General features: G+C 30.7%; 2 protein-coding genes and 1 pseudogene across 2 annotated transcripts; 2 read left to right on the forward strand and 1 right to left on the reverse strand.

The window, feature by feature from the left end:
* Window positions 1-4,612: 4,612 nt before the first annotated feature.
* On the forward strand, window positions 4,613-6,482 carry LOC111216015 (probable N-acetyltransferase HLS1). Its single transcript, XM_022720290.2, has 3 exons — window positions 4,613-4,810; window positions 5,026-5,373; window positions 5,691-6,482. The coding sequence occupies exons 1-3, from the start codon at window positions 4,619-4,621 to the stop codon at window positions 6,321-6,323; spliced, it is 1,173 nt and encodes a 390-aa protein (XP_022576011.2). The 5' UTR covers window positions 4,613-4,618; the 3' UTR covers window positions 6,324-6,482.
* A 5,923-nt stretch (window positions 6,483-12,405) lies between these two features.
* On the forward strand, window positions 12,406-14,606 carry LOC125609421 (zinc transporter 6, chloroplastic-like). The gene is made up of 2 exons (XM_048780860.1): window positions 12,406-13,397; window positions 14,179-14,606. The coding sequence occupies exons 1-2, from the start codon at window positions 12,711-12,713 to the stop codon at window positions 14,503-14,505; spliced, it is 1,014 nt and encodes a 337-aa protein (XP_048636817.1). The 5' UTR covers window positions 12,406-12,710; the 3' UTR covers window positions 14,506-14,606.
* A 54-nt stretch (window positions 14,607-14,660) lies between these two features.
* Window positions 14,661-18,105, reverse strand: LOC125609420 (annotated as a pseudogene).
* Between the last annotated feature and the right edge of the window lie 6,029 nt (window positions 18,106-24,134).

The raw sequence follows: 24,134 nt of genomic DNA on the forward strand, positions 1-24,134 counted from the left end.
AAGATATAGGTGGGTGATAAAATGATAAATATATTTATTTCAACAAATATACCAAATAAACATATTCTAATGAATACATATATTTAATAACTATGAATTAGATTAAAACTACGTGGAATTTATTATATGAAATTTACTGACCCGTAAGACATAATACATTATAAAATAGTATATAATCAATATGGAGGGGTATATCTAACATTTTCACAAATAACAAAATAAAGATTGTTATTACTAAATTTTGGACAGGTGGAAATGGAACCAAATGCTCATGTAGCTAATTTGTAGACCAATACAATACAATATTCAAAATATTGTTCAATTTTAAATTATTTAAGGTTTTTAATATATTGACATTTTTGATATTTTTTATCTTATTAGATTAATGGTAATTACTATTTGTAGACCAATACAATACAAAAAAAATTGTATGATATTTTTTATCTTATTAGATTAATGGTAATTACTATTGTAAGTAAAAATGTATTTGTTTTTTTAACTACATATTAATTATTATGATCGATCTATATTATTAATTTAAATTGTCTGTAATTTTTTAATATTAAATAAAATATTCACTATTATGATCCAGATAAATGTTTTCGTTTCAAAAATAAAATTTGTAATCAATTCTATTATAAATCATTCATGATGTTGATAGTTTAAAATTTCAATTTTTTTTAATTTGCTATGTAATTGTAAGTGGGTCAAATTTAATGGGTCATATTTTAATGTGTTGATTTTCATGGTCAATAAAAATATAAAAATGGACTTTAATTTTAATCAAATTTTTTTTGCAAAGGTAGTAAGAAATCTAATTACATAGTTGGTCCAAGCCCAAACGTTAGAAACAAAGTAAAACACATACCTTTTTTTTTCTAACATGTTTCAGACAACGTTTCTGTCTTAAAAAACAAAAAAAATCTCGAAAATAGCGCTTTTGTTAATCTCGATTCTCTTCAGCGAACCTCTTCCCTGGTAAATCTTTTGATCTTCATTCTTCATCCTTCATAGATAGTTGAAGCTACACATTTTTCTGAAACAATTTATTGATTTGTTTTGAATTCCATGTCAGATGGCTTGGATGTTATGGATCCGAAAAATCAAAGCCGATCTGAAACAATCAAAGGTATATCCTTGTGAAATCGTCCGATTTGATGGCTTACCTGCATAAAGATGAAATCAACCAAGCGCTCGTAGCTTAGTGGTAAAGGAGGTACAGCTGTACTGCCCGCCACCCGGGTTCGAGTCTTGGCCACAACGGATTTAACATCCCTTCCGTTGGGGCGCTGGACCCCTTTCGGAGGGATAGTTGGGAATGTGGCTGCCCAGATACCAGAGTTATCAAAAAAAAAAAAAAAAAAAAGATGGAGATCTACCATAAAAGCACTTCAACAGATCCGTAAAGGTAAATCAAATTTAACATCTTTGTCTTTCTCTTGATCCATATATAGCTAGTTCTGTATAACGTTTACGAAGAACAAAAACAAAACCAGAGAAATTATAAGAATAACATAGATGTTAACTTACATGATTTCATGAAAACAAAACATACACACACAAAAAACAGATCGATATCAAAGCATATATGTTTTACTTTAATTGATTAACAAAACCATATAAGATTTGACTGAACATACTTTTGCTACAATAACAAAACGTACTCTTTCAAGATGATGAATAATATTTACCTTTTTATCTGCAAATATAATTTCCAAACTCTCACCAAACCCGGCATTGGATGGTTTCCAGGTGTGTAGACTTGGATCAACCATGTCCATTTCCATGGCGTAACCTCATCAAGGTATGATATCTTTTGCTTGGAAGACATTATAGCTATTATTCGTTGAAAACAACGTGATTGCTTTGAGGTTTAGAATGCAGTATATATAAGATTGGTCAAGGACGATAGTTTAGCATATTCTCATTCAATACAGTTAGCTAATATTTTGTCAATATTACATATCTTGAGTATCAAGTTAGTTTAAGTTATGGAAAATAAGATTTTCTAAATCAGCATATTCGACAGTTTTTTAGAAACTTCCTATCTATTTGACAAAAAATTATTTGTGGAAGATTGGTATATATAATGATTGGCTCCTAGTTTTCTGTTCTAGTATATTAGATTTTAATGTTAACGACTTTTAATTTTCTAGTTTATATTGTTTGTTATTGATTTGAAAAAGATTTGCAACTATAATAATAACTGGAACAGTATTTTGAATTGTTATAACAAATTTGGATAATAGCAAATTTGAATATATAATTTTTTTTTTTAAACGCCCAGCTTTAAGTTAATTAATAGTTATCTATAATTGCAGTTTTGTTGTTTTTTCAATAGATGAGGAGTAAAAAATAAAATAAAAACATTAATATTTGGAGTATAGGGTTTGTGAATTAGGGCTTAATGAGTTATGATCATATACGTTAGGGTTTCATAATTATGAATACTGACAAAATTTATAGCAGGCTTTAGGTATATAAAATACCTGTCAATGTGAAAACCTCGAGACGTTGAATCTCATATGTTATTAGACCATGATAGTGTAAGTTTCGATACATAAAACCTACGTACAACCATCTACTTTATAAGCAATGAAAAACAAATGGTTATTGATTGGTTACGTTAATCGAAACTATAACAATTTTTTTTATGTACAGCGAAATAATATGGATTGGTGACGTTACGATCAGCTAAAATGATTCGGTTGAACGACAAAAGAGAAATGAGGCATGTTTGTTGGAAGAAAAAGAATATCGTGTAAATATATAATTTAATTAAAAGCATATGTTTAAATATAGTCAATGGCATGAGGCTGTAAATACTTTTAAATTTAAAGGGCATCTCAAAAAAGGGCCTTCTGTTTTAATAGTATTGATTTTATAAGTTAAATATTTTTAACTAAGACCAATAAAATAAAATAAAATATATTAGATTTTATTCTTAAAAAGATATAAAATATTATAAAATTTATTATTTCATATAATGAAAATTAGTTTACTAAATTAAACTAATTTAAATACAACTAAATTAGAAAATTAAAATATATTAAAGTTACAAATGATTACTTTATACCTAGGGTGATGATTTTTTTGCTAGTTTTTAGATTTTGGTTTTTGTTTTTTGGTTTTTAGATTTTAGTTTTTAGATTTTGATTTTTAGTTTTTGGTTTTTGTATTTGCAGTAGATTTTAGTTTTTTCAAAATCATGAATGGTGATTTTAGATTCTGGTTTTTGGTTTTTGAGTTTTTTTTTAATTTTGAATTTTCTGTATATTTATTCCTTTTTTTAAGTTTTGATTAGTAATTTATTTAATTTTAGAAGTTGTCTATTATTTTTAAAAACTTGACTTGACTTTACATAAAACTAGTTTAAATTATTAGTTTTATTTTATTGACAAGTTTTTTAAAAATTTTATCTACAAAGTATTATTTTGGTCATAAAGTCTTATAGTTTATAAACATAAAATAGTAAAATGATGAAAATTATTTTTTCTAAATAATACAAAAATTAATTAACAGTAATATTTACGTATTATTTAATATCTACAAAGTAATATCAATTTTTATTAGGTAAAATATCGTTCACAATATACTAATTTTATTATATTCAATATTAGTTTCAATTAGCGTAGATATATAATTGATCATTAACAGTAAAATTATTCTTTTCCTATATTAATGGGGGTTTTTTTAACACTTTTTTTGAAAACTCCTATATTATGGGTTAATATGGAAAAATAATAAAAATAAATAAAAACTCAAAAGCCAACGTAAATAGTCAAAAACCCATGAAAACTTGTTTTTGGTTTTTGTGTTAAAAAAACAGTTATTTGAATAGGAAATCCATTCTTTGAAAATCTTGATTGGGTGTAAAATGGATTTTCAAAAAACAAAAACCAAAAACTAATTTAAAAACAACAAACAATCAAGAATGAGTTAAAAATATATATATTATATATTTGAAGAGTTATTATTTCTACGCCATAGCACATGAAACCATTTTGTTTAGGATATAATCATATAAGCTAAGAGTTTTGTAAATACAGAACTACGGAGAGTAGGTTTTACAGAAGGTATTCCGTATTCCATATTTTCCTATTTATAAAAATAAACCTTATTTTGTACAGAGATATATTATGTCTTTAGTCATGTACTTCGTCAATTTTCATGGTACGGGTATGTATATATATAAAGAAATTAATTCCTTTTTCTATCAAGCCAAGATTTAAAACAATTAGTCAATTACAGAGAATTGGTCAAGCATAATACATTTAACCACTTGTCAAACAATATATGACCATTTCTATGCAAGATATTTAATATGGTTTGAATTAATTAGTAAACTTATAATTCTGGTCGCATGTAATTTGTGGTAACTAAACGATTAATAGCAAAGATAAGTCATAGCCACACAGTTCTTATATAAAGGACACATTAATTAGATAAACGTGAAGTTGCCCCCAATAAAAGTTGAATGTGAAGTTCTCAACCTCTATAATATCCCGCAATTTAACATCAGATTGTCAGATGGGTCTTCTCCTTGTTTGAACTGCGTATACCTGATCTTGTCATTTCATTTTCGATATATATATAGAGAGAGGGAGAGAGTGTGAAAATGGTGGGGCAATGGTGGAAAGAAGATGATGAAAAGGTGGTGATCAGATGCTACAATGATCGTAGGGACAGAACTGAAATGGATTGTGTGGAAAAAAGTTGTGAGATTGGTAACGACCAAACTTTTCTCTTCACAGACACATTAGGCGATCCCATTTGCAGAATCCGGAACACTCCTCGCTTCATTATGCTGGTGAATTTCTCTTTGCATCGCTCTTATTTTCTTCTTCTTCTCTTTGTTATTCCTTGTTTTATATAAACTTAAACGAGAATATATATCTTATAAAAATTTTTAGTAATGCTAAAACAAAATTTGTGCCAACAATATATATGTTAACAAAAAGTAAAAACGATAAGTGAAGTATTGGATTGATATAACTTTATCAAATTTATGTATATTATTTATAGGTGGCAGAAGTTAGGAACAAGCTGGTTGGTTCCATACAAGGGTCAGTAAAGCCAGTTAAGTTGCAAGATAAGTCAGTGAATGTGGGTTACGTTCTTGCTCTCAGAGTCATGCCGCCGTATCGACGCCATGGCATTGGTTCGATTCTCGTGAGAAAGCTTGAGGAATGGTTCATGTCTCACAATGCTGACTACGCTTACATGGCCACCCAAAAGGACAATGAGGCCTCTCTCGGTCTCTTCGTCGGAAAACTTGGCTATGTAATCTTCAGAAACCCGGCAATTCTGGTCAATCCGGTAAACCCCAGAGGTTTGAAACTACCTTCTGATATTGGAATAAGGAAGCTAAAGGTGATTTTACTACACATTGATTAGTTTATAAAATCTTTGAAACGTGAAATATTTCAAACTACAGCCCACATTCATATAAAACTTAGAACGTTTTATATTGTATATTGGGTTCCTTTTTGTAGGAATAGTCTTCATGAAAATTAGTTTATGGTCTCGTTTACATTTATATTTTCTAGATTTAGGAAAGATAGTAAAAAAATTATCACTCAAATGTGAGCTTAAGCAGTCACCAGACATAATTGTATAGCATAAAGTTAACTAAACTAGAGTAGGCTCCCATGGACATTTAATATCAATTCTGTATCTGTAAGTGACAGGTGAAAGAAGCTGCGTCATGGTACCGGAAACACGTAGTATCAAAGACAGATTTTTTCCCGGACGACATAGTCAAAATCTTGCGGAACAAGTTAAGTATAGGGACATGGGTAGCTTATTACAAGAACAACGACAAGATCATAAGTTGGGCTATTCTTAGTGTATGGAACAGTAGCAAAGTATTCAAACTTAGGATTGGCAAAGCTCCTTTGAGCTTTGTGATTCTCACCAAAGTTTGCAACTTTGTCGGTAGATTCTTGCCGTTTTTAGGCTTAACGGCGTTGCCAGATCTGTTTACGCCGTTTGGGTTCTATTTCCTTTACGGTGTGCACGCGGAAGGTCCGTTACGTGGGAAACTCGTTAGGGCATTGTGTGAGCACGTTAGTAACATGGCTGCTTTAGATGACGGTGGGGAGTGTAAGGTCGTGGTGGTAGAGGTCGACGGAGAAAGCAACGGCAGTGATTATTCTCTGAGGAGATGTGTTCCTCATTGGAAAATGCTTTCGTGTGATGATGACACATGGTGCATCAAACCGTTGAAACGTGAAGAGAATACGACTAGTTTGAATGACTTTACCAATATGTTCCTGAATTCAAAGTCGCGCTGTCTCTTTGTGGATCCAAGAGATGTGTAGTTAAGCTAGCTAGGAAAATTGGCTGCATGTTTGGCTGATAACTTACAGAATAGAAAAATATATGAAATTATTTCGCTATCTCGTAAATTATACTAATGACATAATATTAATGATGCTACTCCATGACATTATGGTCTTTAATCAGATGCTAAACGCGCTTGAATGGCAACCGCCAAATGCCCAACTGCCGAAAGCATACAAAATTAACACTCATCAATCAACAAAACACAATCAAACCCCATCAACTCACAAAACGTTAAGATCTTTAATCTATGAATCCAAGACGTCTTGTGGGGTTCGAGTTCTTCTCTGCATTTTGTTTGGCGCATGACATCGCGGGAGAAATGGACCCTAGTTAATTATTATTTTTGTCTTGATTCGAGAACAAAGGTGTGATAGTTTAGGTAATCATCGTTCTCCATATAAAATCTGAAAAAGATTTCCTCAAGTAGGTGCCACCATTTGTTGTCCTTGGCATTCTTATTATCTAGTTTGAGAGCTGTAAAGTAGTTAAAGAATAGTCATTTTCCATATGTATTTTATTTAATGAATACATTTTGTTTTGAATCAGATTGTAATCATAAAATTTTGTAATGTAGATATCTCAATATTAAATGAAATTAATACGAAGGAGATTGGTCGTGCCGGTTATGTGGTCCTTTATGTTCCCTTTTCATTAGGTTTAGAACCAAATTTTTATTGATGGGCCGTCCTTTAATTTAAAGATAGATATAACTCATTCCCTGATAAGTCGAATTACTCCATGTGATACATTCATATGGCTCCCACAATTTTATTGACGTTTACCTTTTTATGTATTTACTCTTACTGGCTGGATCGGAATATGATGAACTCATTATATATTAACTGAGAAATTCTATAACATGTGACATATGTTGTGTGTAATCACTATAATTATTTATTAGAGTTTTAGAGAAATAAATTGCTTCATCTAAACATACACTATACTTCTCATTAAACTAACCATAACAATTTGTATATCATTTATAAACTTTATAAACTCTAAATTATTCAAAAATTTAAATCATTTAACTAGATAATAAAAATATAGATATTTCATATATATTATATTTTAATTTTAAAAAATGATTATAAATTATTAAAACTGTTAAGAGTTTCACACTGTAAATTTTGTGATCAATTGTTTAAATTTTTGTCAATGATTCATTTGGTTATGTTGTAACCCACTAAACCAATTATACACTATCTCAAATTTGTTGTAGCCCGATATTTAAGATTGTTTCCACATAAATTTTTCTAATTTATATGTAAACTTTTTCATAGTTTATTTACTTTCTTCATTATTATCATTTATGACTTCACATAGTATAAATTCACTGATGATACGGTGGGTACTCAATAATTTATTATTTGGACTATGTGTTTAATTCATAGTATAGTATAATTACTCACTTCAATTTTCATTTTCTAGTGATCCAAATATATGCATGACGACAACGACAAATATAAGTAGTGCTACAAAAATATCAATATTTTATAATGAAATTATGAATTTATTGGGGCTAAAACAAAATAAAAGAGTAGTTGAAACAGAATTTATTTCAATGAGATTGATATTGAATTACATGTCCTGATGTCCCTCAATTAAACGTCGATCTGATGGAAACTCAGTAGGTTTATTCTCTTTCGGAATTGCAGACTTGACAAAACGTGCAGGTGCTTTACCACTCGAGCTTAATACAGCTAGAAGGTCCTGTCAGTTCAAAGTTTTTTTTAACCTAAGCTACTGTGTTAAGACTTGAGAGTTGAGAGTCACTGATCTGTTCTTTAAAGCATTCAGATCATTATCCAACTATACTTGTGGACGTAATTGAATAATTGGCTCTTCTAACCTAAATACATCAAACCAGTTTCCTTCATCTTTCCATAGGAGAAATCTCGATTTGTTTTTATGTTATAAATTAGTTCTAACTTTATAGTCCATTTTATTTAATCATGTACTTTACATGTTAGGAACGTGTCAATTTTATTACCTAGCCATCTGATACAATGTTTCGGTTTTGATAACATTAATATAAGGAGATTCCGATCAACCACTAGACATTAATCAATATTTATATGGCGAGGAAATATTAGTCACCTAATCACGCTCACTTTTGTGTGGTGTGGGAGGCTTCAAATCAATCGTCATAATCTGATTACCCTAGAAGGATAAAACAGACAGCAGTTAGGTGTTGATGTCATCTTGCCGAACAAGGAAGCTGAGTGTACTTTACATGCCCATTTTTCTGCGCAAGCCGAACCAATTAATTGGGTCATAATTTATCAAATTATTTATCAAAACTGTTTTGGACTTGAACAAATAAAAAGTGTAATCTTTACATTACTAAGTATATATGATGAAAACATAGGTATTACGAGAATGGACTGCGAAAGTACCAAAATTCACATATGCTACACAATATTTTGACATATTAGGTTGGGCACGTTTTTACAGTGTCAATCATGTATTAGAAGTCGCACAATCTTGTGTTTACATTGTAAGAACTTCATGGTCTATGATGATATATGTGAATATATCAATCACCAACGAAGAACATGTAATGTCTAGTAAAATGGGTGGAGTACCTGCCGTGTGGTTTTGACCATGCATCAACAAGTTTCACCATTTGCGAAAACTGCTGTGGTCCCTTTTAACCATCGTACCATTTTACATCATATAGTAACATACCCAGCTTTAAACATACATCTGGATTTGCCAAAGCTTTGGTCCATAATCAACCTCGTATATCTTTAGGCTTTTGATCCTCCTATGTCATTTCTTCAGATTTTCAAGGGATTGAACCTTAGTGACTGCATCGGTCATGAGATCGCCTGAAAAAATACATGTATGAAACCTTAAGTTATCTTGATATGCTTGAATTTGGAAGTGATTTAAATTTCAGCTAACTAGTAAAAGGTCACATTCGTTGTATTGAACGAATCCCACCAATTGTGGTCATCGTCGTTAGAAAGAATAACTCTGTAATCAAGATCGACATGTAGGGATGCATGATATGTTTTAGAGCATGTCCAACAGAGAGTTTTCTCTTTGGAGTTTTAAAAATACATATATGTAATGTACACACACATATCGGTATTTTTAGAACTCTAAGGGGAGAGCTTCCCACTAGGGATGTTCTTAAGATTTGAAAAGTGCATTTAGTAAATAAGGATGTTTTTAAGACAATAATATCCTTTTTCACAATAAGAACTAACTAGGATAAGATATGCGCCTTGCGCATGGCAAATTTATATGAAAACTATTTAAGAAATTTCGTATGAAAAAATTAAATTTATATTCTTGATCGAATAAATATTTTTGGCCCTTAAATAATTTTTTAAAAACTTTTTTTGTTAATTATATAATTTATTTACTAATGAGCTCATCTCATTTTAAAAATATTTTAGGTCAAAAAATTATTTATCGCATAAGAACCTAACATTTGGACTGAAGAATTTAAGGCCTATTATATGGTTACAATGAAACTATGAGAGCTCAGTTTTATATTATGATTTAGCCATTTAAAATTTAGTTATGGTTATGAAAAGTTTACGTTCACGTACCAATCCTAAATATGTTTTTCATTTTTTTATCCATTTTTTCATTTTGGTTATTGCTCGATATAAATATTTATTTTGAGTTTATTCTCATTTTTTTATTTTGTTTTGTCCTGAGATTTAGCAAATATTTTAAAATTTTAAAATTATTAAAGAGATACATACTTAGGTTAAGATCCGCGCCTTGAGAAGAATATATATTTTATATTTATTACTTATTATATATTTTTCTGTATATTACGAGAATAAAATATTAATTATATATTAAATAACTAAGAAATCAGTTAATATTATTTAATAAATTGGCGTGCACATATAAATTAAAGTACCGCTCTTGTTTATTCGCAATCATTTTAGGATAAATAAATCAAAACAATCTCTTATCTATCGTATATGATATATAATTAAAATTAAATGATATTAACATAGATATATAGTATACTTTTAATATGGATATTTATTAAATGAGGTTTCTACTCATATGATTTTATGATTATTTGCATATTTATGTAACAAAATTTTACACCAATGATTTTTTTTAATGTGGAATGTTTAGTGGCTTCAATAATTTATAATAATTAAAAAAACAATGAAAATTTCAAAATTAAAATATCAACTTTTCAATATATGTTTAACGTAGATATCAAAATATAAGTATGTATTTTCATATGATGTATATATAGTTTAATTAAACGATATGAAATATATATATTAACATACGCACCTATTAAAATAAAATTATTTATTCATATGATTTTATAATCATTATACCTTATTATAGAAAAAAAATTAAACCTTGATCACAAAAGTTTATGTGACACTTTTAACAGTTTTAGTAATTTATACTCGTTTTGAAAAATTCAAAATACAACATATACAAAAAAAAAATCTAATATTTTATTATATGATTAATGTAATTGTGTAATTTATTATAATAATAAATAATTAAAAAATGATAGAAAATATACATATTGTTAGCAAATCTTTATTAGTTAAAATTATTAATTGTCATATATATATTAATCACAATATTGTTAAATGAATGGCTTATAATCCCGTATATATTAATTTAAAACATTACAATATTGTTTTGTAGCCACATGTCACCATGAGAATGAAATTCAGAATTTTTAGAAAATAGATTGGTCCATCTTAACTTATATTATACTTTTTATTAAACGAACTATTAAATTTATAAATAGTATACAAAAGAATATTCTGGCACATTCCTTAAATTAAAGGTACGGAATTTCTTAATATGATTAACGTATATATGACAATCAATGATTATGAATATAAATATTTGATAATAAGTTTTGTATCTTAGCTATTTTTTGTTTAATTTTCTATTATTAAAAGATATTAAACAACCACATTAATCATATAATAATAATAATAAAAAATTTATATGTTACGTTTTGAATTTTTAAAATGACTATAAATTACTAAAAACGTTAAATGTCTCACACTAAAATTTTGTGATCAATAGTTTAAACTTTTTGGTAATAACAAGATACAAATGATCATAAATCGCATGAATATGAGTCTCATTTACTAGACATTCATATTATATATTGATATATTTAAAATTAAACTATATAACATAGAAAAATACTTAAATATGATAATTTCTAAATTTGTATTGAGAAAATATTGAAACCTTAATATTTTAATTTAAAAATTTGCATTCAAAAAATCACACATTAGAATTTTTTTGTTTATCATATGAGTATGAATTCTCAATAATAAATATTTATATAAAAATATACTATATTTCTATGTCTATGTCATTGAAATTTAGTTATATACGATATAAAATAAATAAAATGATTATTTTGATTTATATACCAAAAAGTATCATAAATAAACACGATGCATTTTTTTATTTATGTATTTACTCTTATTTAATAATATAAATGTTACGTAAATGAATACAAATAAATAATAATAGATAAAAAATTAATTTTATATATAACATTCATCCCGCACAATTGCGCGGATCTTAAGCTAGTAGACATACTATATAATATAACATTCCTTAGCAATTTAATTTTGGACTAACAAAATTATCAATTGATTCTCAAGTCTCCACATAAGCAAAATTAGCAATTACGTGACAACTCAGTATTAACACTTTTTTAATTAATACAAATTACGAGCTATAACAAAAAATTCTATTTATATATAGGGGGTATATATAGTTTTTCACACTTTAGTTTTTTACTTGCCTGCCAGTAATGGGCCAAAAGCGTTGACAAATAGTTTTTTTGGGCACACAACTTGATGATCCCCATTGGGCTTTAAGTTAAAACTAATTGATTGGGAAGATGAGACCCATAGGAGCTGGAAACGAAAAAGAACACATCGTAATCAAACTTCCCAAAGCAGAAACGATAGGCTCAGGCGCAATGAGCTTTTAAAGGCCCATGACAAAACTAGAACTTAGTGCAGATTACAAGTAATCTCAAATGTCATCGTCATTTTCCTCTTCGTCTTTGTTTCCAAGTTCGTTTTCTTCTACCCAGAAAGCAAAAGAGAAAACACGATGGAAACAAAAGGCAATACAAAATATACAATAAAAAAAACAAGAAAGAAAGAAAGAAAGATAATTTTATTTCCTTTTTAGTTTTTTCCAATTTGGAAAATGGAAGTCTTACACAACAACGCACCTTCTTTAATAACAGTTTTGACGTGGTAAGTGGGTCCTACAAAAAGACTTCTTACCATTACAATCGTGGTCCGAGCACTAGCCTCTTCTAACTTCCAACCCTTCTCTCTCCCTCGCCTTCGTCTACTTCCATAATCATGGCCTCTTGCGCTACCGGAACAGAGGCGGCGATCAGAGCAGCGGCATGTAGAGACGGAGACGCGGCGGCTCATCTAAAGCTGGTCTCCGTCCTCGTCATCTTCCTCACAAGCGTTCTCGGAATCTCTGGACCTGTTCTTCTCGCTCGTTACTTCCAAGGGAAGCCTCTCTACGACAAAGCCGTCCTCGTCATAAAATGTTTCGCCGCCGGCGTGATTCTCTCGACGTCGCTAGTCCACGTCTTGCCGGAGGCGTTCGAGTCTCTCGCCGATTGCCAGGTGTCGTCTCGACATCCGTGGAAAGATTTTCCGTTCGCCGGTCTGGTGACGTTGATCGGAGTGATCACGGCGTTGTTAGTTGATTTAACGGCGAGTGAACATATGGGACACGGCGGTGGAGGGATGGAGTACATACCAGTTGGTGGTGAGGCGGTTGGGGGTTTGGAAATGAAGGAAGGAAAGTTTGGGGCTGATTTGGAAATACAAGAAAGAAACGAGGAGGAAATTGTGAAGATGAAACAGAGATTAGTGTCGCAAGTGCTTGAGATAGGGATTATATTTCATTCAGTTATAATTGGCGTGACCATGGGAATGTCGCAGAATCAGTGTACCATTAGACCTTTAATCGCTGCTCTTTCGTTTCATCAGATTTTCGAAGGCTTGGGCCTTGGTGGTTGCATCGCTCAGGTCAGTTTCTTTCTTCATTTTGTTTTCTTTCTTAAACTAATTAATGCAAAATTCTAATACTGTATTAGAGTTGAAATTATTAGGAGAACATTTAATGATACAGAGAAGAACGGATGTGTGCTAGTGCTGAGTCTGCTGACTTCTAAAATATAAGTACTAAACTAATTAAAAATAAATAAAAAACCTTGAAGAAGTATATTGTTAGATATATATAGATGTTGACATTTTAGCATTTCATATGATGTCAACATTCTAAACTAGAGATATTGCATTTCATATAATGTCAACATTCTAAACTAGAGGTATTCATTCCCGTTTATTTAACGAATAAAATATGATGGGTTAGTAGTAGGCTTGTATATTCAAGGAGCTTTGAATATGTGACCTCTAAATATATTTTAAAATTTTATTTCTTCATAATCATGTACTATATGGCATAGTGACAAATAATAAGGTGATTCTAAGAATATAAACATATACGATCATGCATAACAACTATATATGAACCCAAACAAACCTTTATAAAACCAAACCGAATGAAATTCATGTGTCACTTTGGTTTCTGTATCGAACCTTTGGTGACCCTGCAATATCACAACATTCGTGTGTCTCATGTGTCGTTCCCACTATAGTTGTTTTTTCATGACATCTTAGAATGAATAAAAAGAAGTTACATAGTCAGTGTATAGTTTACCACTGCAGTCTATAGTTATGGTTCTTTTTATGCCAAGAAAACAAATGTTATGGGTTGGTTTTGATTATTTTCTTTATTATTATTCAGGCCGGGTTTAAGGCAGGGACAGTGGTCTATATGTGCTTGATGTTCGCAGTAACAACTCCTCTCGGGATAGTACTTGGGATGATGATTTTCGCAGCGACCGGTTACGATGACCAGAACCCAAACGCATTGATAATGGAGGGTTTATTAGGATCACTTTCCTCAGGGATTCTAATATACATGGCTTTAGTTGACCTAATTGCGCTAGATTTCTTCCATAACAAGATGTTGACTACGGCCGATGAATCAGGTTCCACGCTGAAGAAGCTTTGTTTTGTGGCCTTGGTCTTGGGTTCTGCTTCTATGTCACTTCTTGCTCTCTGGGCTTAGAGGCAAAAACTAAACGTGTTATATATACCAAAAGTGACCATACCAAAATGTTATGACTCTATAAAATATGTTTAAAACTTTATAATATAATCTATTCCACATCTTTATGTATATTTACACATTTAAACTTCTATGTTAAACAAAGTTAGATCTTTCTACTATACTACTTACTATGTACTGTACTGATCTTATTTTAACATCATTTAGACGTAATAAACCATTCCAACTTCAAGCAGAGAAGTATGAGGAACATTAAGCACAACATCTGTTCCTCTGCAGTTGGTGCTCATGAACGCAAACACAACATCAACCGCTAACTTCTTCAACACGGAAGAAGACTGCTTCGCCTTCGCGTAAGACTGTCCCAGTATATACGCTACTCCTGCCTCTTTCGCCTCCATTATCTCTAAAGTCTCTTCCTTCCTCATCCTCAAGCTATCACACCCTTCTTCTCCTTCGGTTCCCGGTTCGGTTTCAACAAACTCCACAATAGCAGAGACTACCGGCTTTCGAAGTCATACATCTCCCTCGGAACATCTCTGTACCCATACCTAACCACGCTCCTAAACATCCCATACTCTTTAGGACCAACTCTGCTTATCACAAACCTCTCTTCTTCTCCAACGTATGGAACCTGAACTGACTTAACGCATACAAAGACAAGCACCCGGTGAAAGGCGGGCAAGTTGGTGACGAAATGTCCGAAGACAGCTGGGACTCCGGTCACTAAATTGGTGTAGACAAGTCCTATCCCGGGCACTCTCACCATCCCTATACTAGGTCCTAACGCGACGATCCGGTCTATTGACACCTTGTTCTCAACGTCGAACTCGTGTTTCTTTGTAGTTCCGTAGTTCCAGATGTACATGACGGACATGAATGTCAAGGAGAGGAGGATAGGGATCCAGCCGCCTTCGGGTATCTTGTAGACGCATGAGGAGAAGTAGAGAAGCTCTACGGAGCCGAAAGAGATCAAGAAAGCGAGAACTGTGATGGTTCTCTGCTTCCAGACGATAGTCATCACTAAGCTCATCAGACATGTGGTCACAAGCATCACAGACGTCACAGCAAGTCCTGCAGGGGAAAGCAAAAAGAGATTATTATAATCTAAAACGTTTATGTTTATGTTAATGATGATGGTTTTTATTTACCGTATGCGTGGCCGATCATGTTAGTGTCTCTTAACCCTACCGTGACAGCCAAGCAAAGACACATTAACATCCAGTTAACTTCAGGAATGTAGATCTGTCCGTGGATTTTGCTTGAAGTGTGAATGATCTTGACGCGAGGGAAGCAGTCAAGAGCACAGCATTGGCTTATGATTGAGAACGTTGCGGAGATGACAGCTTGGCTTCCAATCACAGCTGCAAATGTAGCTATGATGAACACTGGCCAGAACACTGGCTCTGCAAAACATAAACTTGTAGTTATGAATAAAAGATCCCACACTTGCTAAAACCGTTGAAGAAGTTGTGTACCTGGTATTGCCTTGTAGAAGCTTCTCTGAATGTCTTCATGGTGTTTAGATAGAAACGCAGCTTCACCCATGTATGCAAGAATCAAACAAGGGTATACAAAGAACGAGAAAGCCACCTGCTTTCAGTTTTACGCTCAGAAGAGGACTCTTTTCATTTGAAAGCCTATCTTATAGAGTTAAAATGCTTTTACCTTGATGGATAGGGAAGAGAAGTGGCCTAAGTCAGCAAACATAGTCTCAACACCTAAGGAGAATAAACACAGTAGAAGAATCAAGAACATAATCTTTGATGATGTTATTGATAATGATTAAATGATATTTGGTTTCAGTAACTTTACCAGTGATTGAGAGAACAACACCTCCAAGTGAAACCCACCCTTCTACACCGGTGTTTCTGAGGAACTTATACATGTAAACCGGCGAAAGCGCAGAGACTATATGAGGGTTCCATTTGATAGTGTTGTAGACTCCAATGCTGCTGATTGAGAGAAGCCAAGCAGTGGAGATTGGAGCAAAAATGAAAGCCACTCTATGAGTACCAAAACGCTGCACTGAGAATATCGCCACCAAGATGATACAAGAGATGATCACAACATAATCTGCAATTTAAAAGAAGAGATAAGCTTTTGATATATATATGTATGTAGTGAAAGTAAGCAAACAGATTCAGACATACTCTCGTGAAGTTGTGGAATCTTGAGCTTGACTCCAGAAACAGCTGAAAGAACTGCAACAAACAAACTGTGTTTAGAATTTGATAAACTGAATCTAAAGAAGAAGAATCTTGAGTTAAGGGTTAAATGAATGAACATGAGATTGTTGGAGTGAGGACACTATCACCAATGGCCATACACGTCCCTAAAAGCACAAATATCAACAGACCCTTTTGAGACTTAGGGTGCTTCTCAAAGAATGACTTAACCGCTGCGCTCTGCCTTGTCTCTCCAGGGCTTCCCGTTGCATATGTTGACAGCTTCTCATCCATTTCTTGATGGTTTGGTAACACTCTTAGCTTCGCATACCTGCAGAGAAGCGAGTACAACGCAAATGTCCCACCTTCTCCATTGTCATCTGCTGATAGGACAATGAAAACGTATTTGAAAAGAGCAATGAGTGTGAAGGTCCAGAAGATGAAAGAGAACACTCCAAAGATCTCTTCATCGTCTTCATGGAGACTTAGTTTCCCGGAGAAAGTGGTTTTGTAGACATAGAGAGGCGATGTGCTTAGATCACCATAGATCACTCCAAGGCTTTGGTAAGCCAAAGTCAGAACATTGGCACATGAAACAGTCTTCTTCAAGTGCTGAAACATTTCAACAAACAAAGATTATGAATGTTTATCCACAAGGCTTATGTATATACAAAAAAAAACATTAAATTTCTCAGAAAGCAATAACCGATCAAGTATAATCTCTAATCTTTTTCCTTAAAAATACAGACTTTTTATTGCAAAACTAATGTCTCCTGCTTAATTACATCAACACTCACAATTAGAAGTTTCAAATTCACAACTTATCTAATTTCAACAAACATGAAAAAAGCGTCCACGTCTTAATTTATTTATTTAAATTTTGGGTAAATATCAAAGTCAATATGGTTAAGCAAGAGGACCTACCAGTCCTACTTGAGAAACAATCCAAAAAACTTATTGAAGAAGAAGAAGAAAGAACATTTAAAACCCTTTGCTTTCACTTGTTGTTCTTCTTCTTCTTCTTCTTCCAGATACGAAACCGAATCTCAACCACACAAGTTCTTTACTGAAACTCGCATTGTCTCCAAAATAGAAAACCCAGAAGAAAAGTTTGGATCTTTTTAAAAAAATACGAGAGACAGAAGTGATTGTCTTTAACTCTTAACTAATAGACAGTGAACATGAAAACAGAGCAAACTGAGAGAAACAAAACAGACCTGTCGAGAGATTCCCTGTTCGATTAGAGAGGGTGATTGGTTCATTGCCCCAAGCAAAGTGTTGTTTTCAGTTTGGAGAAAGATTTGGAGAAACAGAGAGAATATTATAATGTTAAGAGAGAGAGAGAGAGAGAGAGAAGTTGGGAAATGAATAAAGAGAAGTAAGCGAGTCTCTGAGGAAAGATAGGAAGAAGAGTGGTGTGTGATTTGGTGCAAAGAAGAAACTTTGCAGGTTTTTCATTTAATGCTTTTGCTCATTCTCCCTTTTTATATTTCCAAATAAAAAGCTTATAATTTTATTTATGATTTATTTTTCATTAAAAAAATTTATAAATTATTTTGTGTTGACAAGCTTTTTGTGTTGTTTTGTCATTTCTCTCAATAATCATTCCTAGCATTGTCTTATAATAGTATATTTTATTAAATTTTTTATATATCATTTATTTTAAGATATATCATTATTTATGAATAATAGCTTCGGGTAAATATAATTACAGTACTACAGGCAAACAGCTAATTGGAACAGTAATTCTGTTCGATAGAATAACCTACATCACCTACCTCTGTAACAAGACAGCTAATGATGGGCTGTAATATTAATTACTATCTGCAATATTTAACCTTGATATTTATTTACAGATTAATGGCCTATTTATTGCAAAATTACGTATGATAGAGGCCTACTGTTATTTATTTACAAATTAATGGCCTAAATAGGGATCGCACAATAAAATATGGTAATGGTGAAAAAAGTGCAGAATATATTGATGAATAAAGTTTTGGAGTGAAATAAGTTTTTGAATGATGCATTCTTTTTCTTTTAGCAATTTAATAAGCAAACATATATTTTTAAATCACGATTCTATAAGAGTGAAGATTCCGGTAAGAAAAAAATGTCAGTACATACCTCTACAGATGATTCATTAGAGCATCTCCAAGGGCACTCTATTTTTTCCTCTATAATTTACACTAAAATAGAGTAACTCTATTATAGAGTTAAATTTGCTCCAATGGTTCACTCTATAATAGAATTACTCTATAATAGAGTGAAATATAGAGTAATCTTATTTTTTTACTCCAAATATAGAGTGAAAAAATAAGAATACTCTATATTTCACTCTATTATAAAGTAACTCTATTATAGAGTGAACCATTGGAGCAAATCCAACTCTATAATAGAGTTACTCTATTTTAGAGTGAAATATAGAGAAAATTATAGAGTACCATTGGAGATGGTCTTAGGGCATCTCCAACCCTACTCCATTTTTGTCTCCAAACTCAATTATGGAGTAAAATCTTCTCCAACCTCATTCCATATTCAACTCCAAATGGAGTAATAGCTAGGGTTACTCCATTTATGGAGTAATCTTACCCATTACTCCATTTTGGAGTTAAACTTTTTATATTTATGAAATAGTCTTTTTGATTTTTAATGTTTTTATTTCATACTTAAAATAACAAAAAAATATAATATTCCACAAAAGATTACTAATTTATAGTTTACAGAAAATATGCATAAACGCATAAAAGTCAAAACTAAGAATAAAAAATATAAAATAAATATAATATAATGTAAATAAGTAATTTAATAATTAATTCGGTAAATTGTTTTCGAAACTACCAAAAGTGGTGAAGTATTATTCAAACGGAATAGATGAGTTTTTTAATTTTGTGGGTCAAAATTTTGATTGATAACATTTGTACTTGTTGAACTTGATATATGCACAAACAAACAATAGGACCCAATACATAATTCAAATTACAAAACAAAACTTTATTTTTTCTTTATGTTCTTTTAATGCATAAAAATATTTTTGAATTAGAAAAATTGCATATGATAAAATCTGCACGAATTGAAATTGGAAGATAATCTCTAGTTGTATTTTTAATGATAAATATTTAGTTTAAATAAAATATATTATTTTAGAAATTTTGTAAACATAAAATAGTTGGGTTAATTGTTAATTTTTATAAGTTGAAGGTACTAATAACAATTATTAACTAAATGAAAAAAAAATTCTTTTTGTTTGGAGTAAAAAATGGAGTAATTCATTGGAGTAAAATCGAACTCCATTTTGGAGTTACACCATTTTGGAGTAAAATTTGGAGTAATACATTGGAGATGCTCTTAGTACAATCAGTCAATCATAAGAAACTATAGTCTATATCTCATATGAAACACAGAGATTAGAGATAAGTTCCTTAAAAATACGTACTTAACTTTATACGTTTTTAGATAGTCATTTGGGTCATATAATATTCATTTTCATACTTAACCAAATATTGTGAATTTTTAAATTTTGTGTACGCCGTCAATAAATACTGTTAAGCTTAATATTTTTATGCTTTACTGTTAATGTTTTAGGCATGATAATTTACAATTTGTTGTGACTGATTCGTTTTTTTTTTAACATAAAAAATGTATTGTTCAATTTTTACTATTAATGAGTTTTTGGTTAGATTGTACATCCTAATCATCATTTATTTAATTTTTTTTTGAACAACCATCATTTATTTAATATAAGGCCTTTCTTAGGCTTAACACAATAAAAGTATTGTGTTTCACACTAAATCTTACCTAAAATTAGCGAGAAAAGATGATTAATACTGAAAATTACAATTTTGTCTCAAGGAAACAAAAAAATATATAAAGACAGAGTCTTCTTAAATATCTAATAAATATGAACTCCGAAATATGTAATCACTATCAGATACTGGATCAATTTATCTGATAAGTACTATATACATTCTCAAATTAAAAACTCTGGATTACTTTGAATAGTTAACTGGTTAAGTAATAAAATTCCAAGATGGCCAACAAAATTGACTGAGTTTGAATAGTCAGTCAATTGAGTAACCAAATGCCTGAGAAGAAAGAAAACGATGGATTGGGATTCCGGTCCAACTCTTTTATGTTTTCAGAGATAACTTAGTTGTGTTACAAAAATAAAAGAGATAACTTAGCTATCCCTCCTCTGCCATTTTCTAACCAAACTAATAAATAATCATCAAAGATTCAAAGTGTTGATATTTGAATAACCATTATAATTAAATGCGAAAATTGTTTAACATTTGTTTTTGTTCACTTCTCAAATAACCTAAATACTTTTATTTTCTTAATGAATATAGCGAAGCCTTAATTGAAGATATGAAATACTCGATATCTAAGTTTTTAAACAGAATTTTTGGTATTGATGTTGCGCAGCACCGGGGTGAATCTTGATGTAAATTTGACTGGGTGCATAAAGTATGCAAATTAATACATTAATGGGTGCAATAATTATAATTTTCCATTTTATCTAATGGCAATTGAAATAATAGTAGTGGGTGCATGTGCACCCCTTCCTGTCTCTTTGGTTTCGCCCCTGTTGTGCACCTTTATTAGCTACTACTTCACCTTTGCTTTTCTCGTAAGTGGCATCGATGCCTCCAGATACAGCCATCTGGTGCGCCAAATCTTGGGACCATAATGATAAGAACGAAAGAAGTTGAATACTACACCGAAGTTGTAATTACTTAAAGATATCTTCATCAATACTTTAATGGTAACGCCAATAATTCTCTTCTTTCGGGTTCTCAACCTCTCATCCAGCTGAGAGAAATGCTGATCAAAATACATGTATTTTTATTTAAATTCGTATAGACAAGTCAAGATATATATTTTTTTTTTGCAACTAAGTCAAGATATTATATTTGTCAAAAAAAAGTCAAGATATTATTAGCACAGTGCATTAACTATTTGCATACCACACGTCGCCACGAAAATATTTCCAAATAAACATTTATATTAACTTAATGGGAAAATCGCATAAAAAACCTTGAAAGTGTCACTTACTAGCACTTTAAACTTTGAAGTTTTTTCACTAACAATTTTAACCTTCAAAGTGACATTTTTATCATAAAAAACCTCCAAAGAAGAAAAATGACCGGCTGAACAGGTTAAAAACAGTTTTTTTTCAAAAAATAATTATTTAATTAATAAATAAACAAAAAATTAATAAAATCAAAAAATTTAACAAAAAAACTCATAAATTAAAAAAAAATATGAAAAATAAATAAAGATTTAGAAAATTAAATAAAAAATAACTAAAATTCAAAAATACATAAGATCAAATTAAATAGAGAAAAAATAATAATAAATTTCACAAAATTGAAAATTCAAAAAAGTTTTTTTTCCATTTTCAAATATAATGTCGGAAATTATCATTGGAGATATGCCAAAAACGTCATTGGAGATATGTCAGAAATAACGGTTTTGGCATATCTCCAATGATACGGTTTTTGGCATATCTCCAATGATAATTTCTGACATTATATTTGAAAATGAATGTTGATAAAAATGATTTTTTTTTTAATTTTCATTTTTTTTTTTTGAAATTTATGTTTTTTCTCCATTTTAAATTGATCCTATTTATTTTTGAATTTTTTTGTTATTTTTTATTTAATTTTTAAATCTTTATTTATTTTTTGAATTTTTTGAATTTATGATTTTTTTGTTTAATTTTTCGATTTTTATTAATTTTTTTGTTTATTTTATTAATTAAATAATTATTTTGAAAAAAATGTTTTTAACCTGTTCAGCCGGTCATTTTTCTTCTTTGGAGGTTTTTTATGATAAAAATGTCACTTTGAAGGTTAAAAGTGTTAGTGAAAAAACTTTAAGGTTTAAAGTGCTAGTAAGTGACACTTTCAAGGTTTTTTTATGTGATTTTCCTTAACTTAACTATTAGGATATTTGTTTATCAGAGGTAGGATGCTTAAATAGAATAACAATTATCCTTTTCTTCTACCGTTTTCTCACCAAAACTCAACATGCACGCATGACGTGTGTAAATTGTTTAGTCTAAATTTAAATCTCACTCGTAGTTCGTGTGATATCGGAAAGCAGACCTAACTCTGTGTTAATCATCGCAATTGCAGCTTGGTTTTTAAAGCTTGAAGCATTAAAAATGTGGTAAAACATGTATATTAACAGCCCTTTTGAGTGATGGACCTAATTAATCCACCTCAATTATAATTAGGCCACTATTGATTACAGAATTTTCGATTCATATGGTTCACTTACCTTTAGATTTTCCATGTTACACGATTCTTATTTTGTTGTTGATACGAGAAACCGAGATATCATATTGTTAGACCATTTCTAATGTATTTTGCTATTTTCACCTTTAAAATAGAAGTAAAGTATGCTCAAATGTATTCTTCTAAAATAACTCTCTAAATATAGAGTAAAAAAATAAAGAAATGCTATTTCTTCCTATATAAATAGAGAAAAATAAAGATATTTATTATAGAAAAAAAAATAGAAGTGGTTTGAAGCAATTTCACTTCTAAATGTTATTATAAAGATAGAAATAGCAATGCTGGAGATGCTCTTACTGGAAGAACTAAAAAAACAAGTCTGATTTACTATCAAGCAAAGAATAGTACAAGTCTGAGCTTTGAATTATAATTAACATGTCTCATATCATTTGATGTATATTTTATACTTTATACTCGGGCTCGGTCATATTATGTATGCTTTGGAAACAAGAATTTTCGTGGACAATTATTTTTAAATGTGACGTAAAATGACTAACTACTAAAACTAGTAGAAAACTCTTACGATGTTTTACGTTCCTTAAAGATGTTTCCTTTGTTGGAGCATGGATATTCATACGAATCCTCTTGTTGACAAAAAAATTACATGTAAAATATGCAAGTTATCTATCATATGATCTCGTTGTTACATAACGAAACGCGCATAAAAAAGGAAATGTTCCCCAATATGTTGTCACGCTGCCTGCATGAACATAAAATTGTTGAAAACATTTTATATTAAAGGTGTTATAAGCCTATAAGGTGTTATAACTTCCAAGTAGCGAAACAAACAGTACTGATGGATGGTTGACTTGGTCTAAAATTCTAAATTATAGACTTAAAACACTTTTTATAAACTAGGAGCGCACCAATAAAACTAAGGGTGGACACAAGCCGGGTACTTTGTATTTTTGATATAGTTGGTACTCAGCTTGGTTTATACGAGTAGTAAAAAAAATTACGTGTATTTGGTTTGCTAAAAACGAATATTTACAATTTCAAGTACTTGCTAAAATTGACGGACTTGCAAGTTATTTGATTTGTTTTATTACTAGTTATTTGTAAATAATTTGCAAGTTTTTAATAACTATTTTTTTTTGCTTATTTGTCGAAATTCAAAACTAAGTAAATATATTATGCATACAGAATATTTCATTGTTTTTCT

Source organism: Brassica napus, chromosome A5, assembly GCF_020379485.1.
Source record: "Brassica napus cultivar Da-Ae chromosome A5, Da-Ae, whole genome shotgun sequence".
NCBI lineage: Eukaryota > Viridiplantae > Streptophyta > Magnoliopsida > Brassicales > Brassicaceae > Brassica > Brassica napus.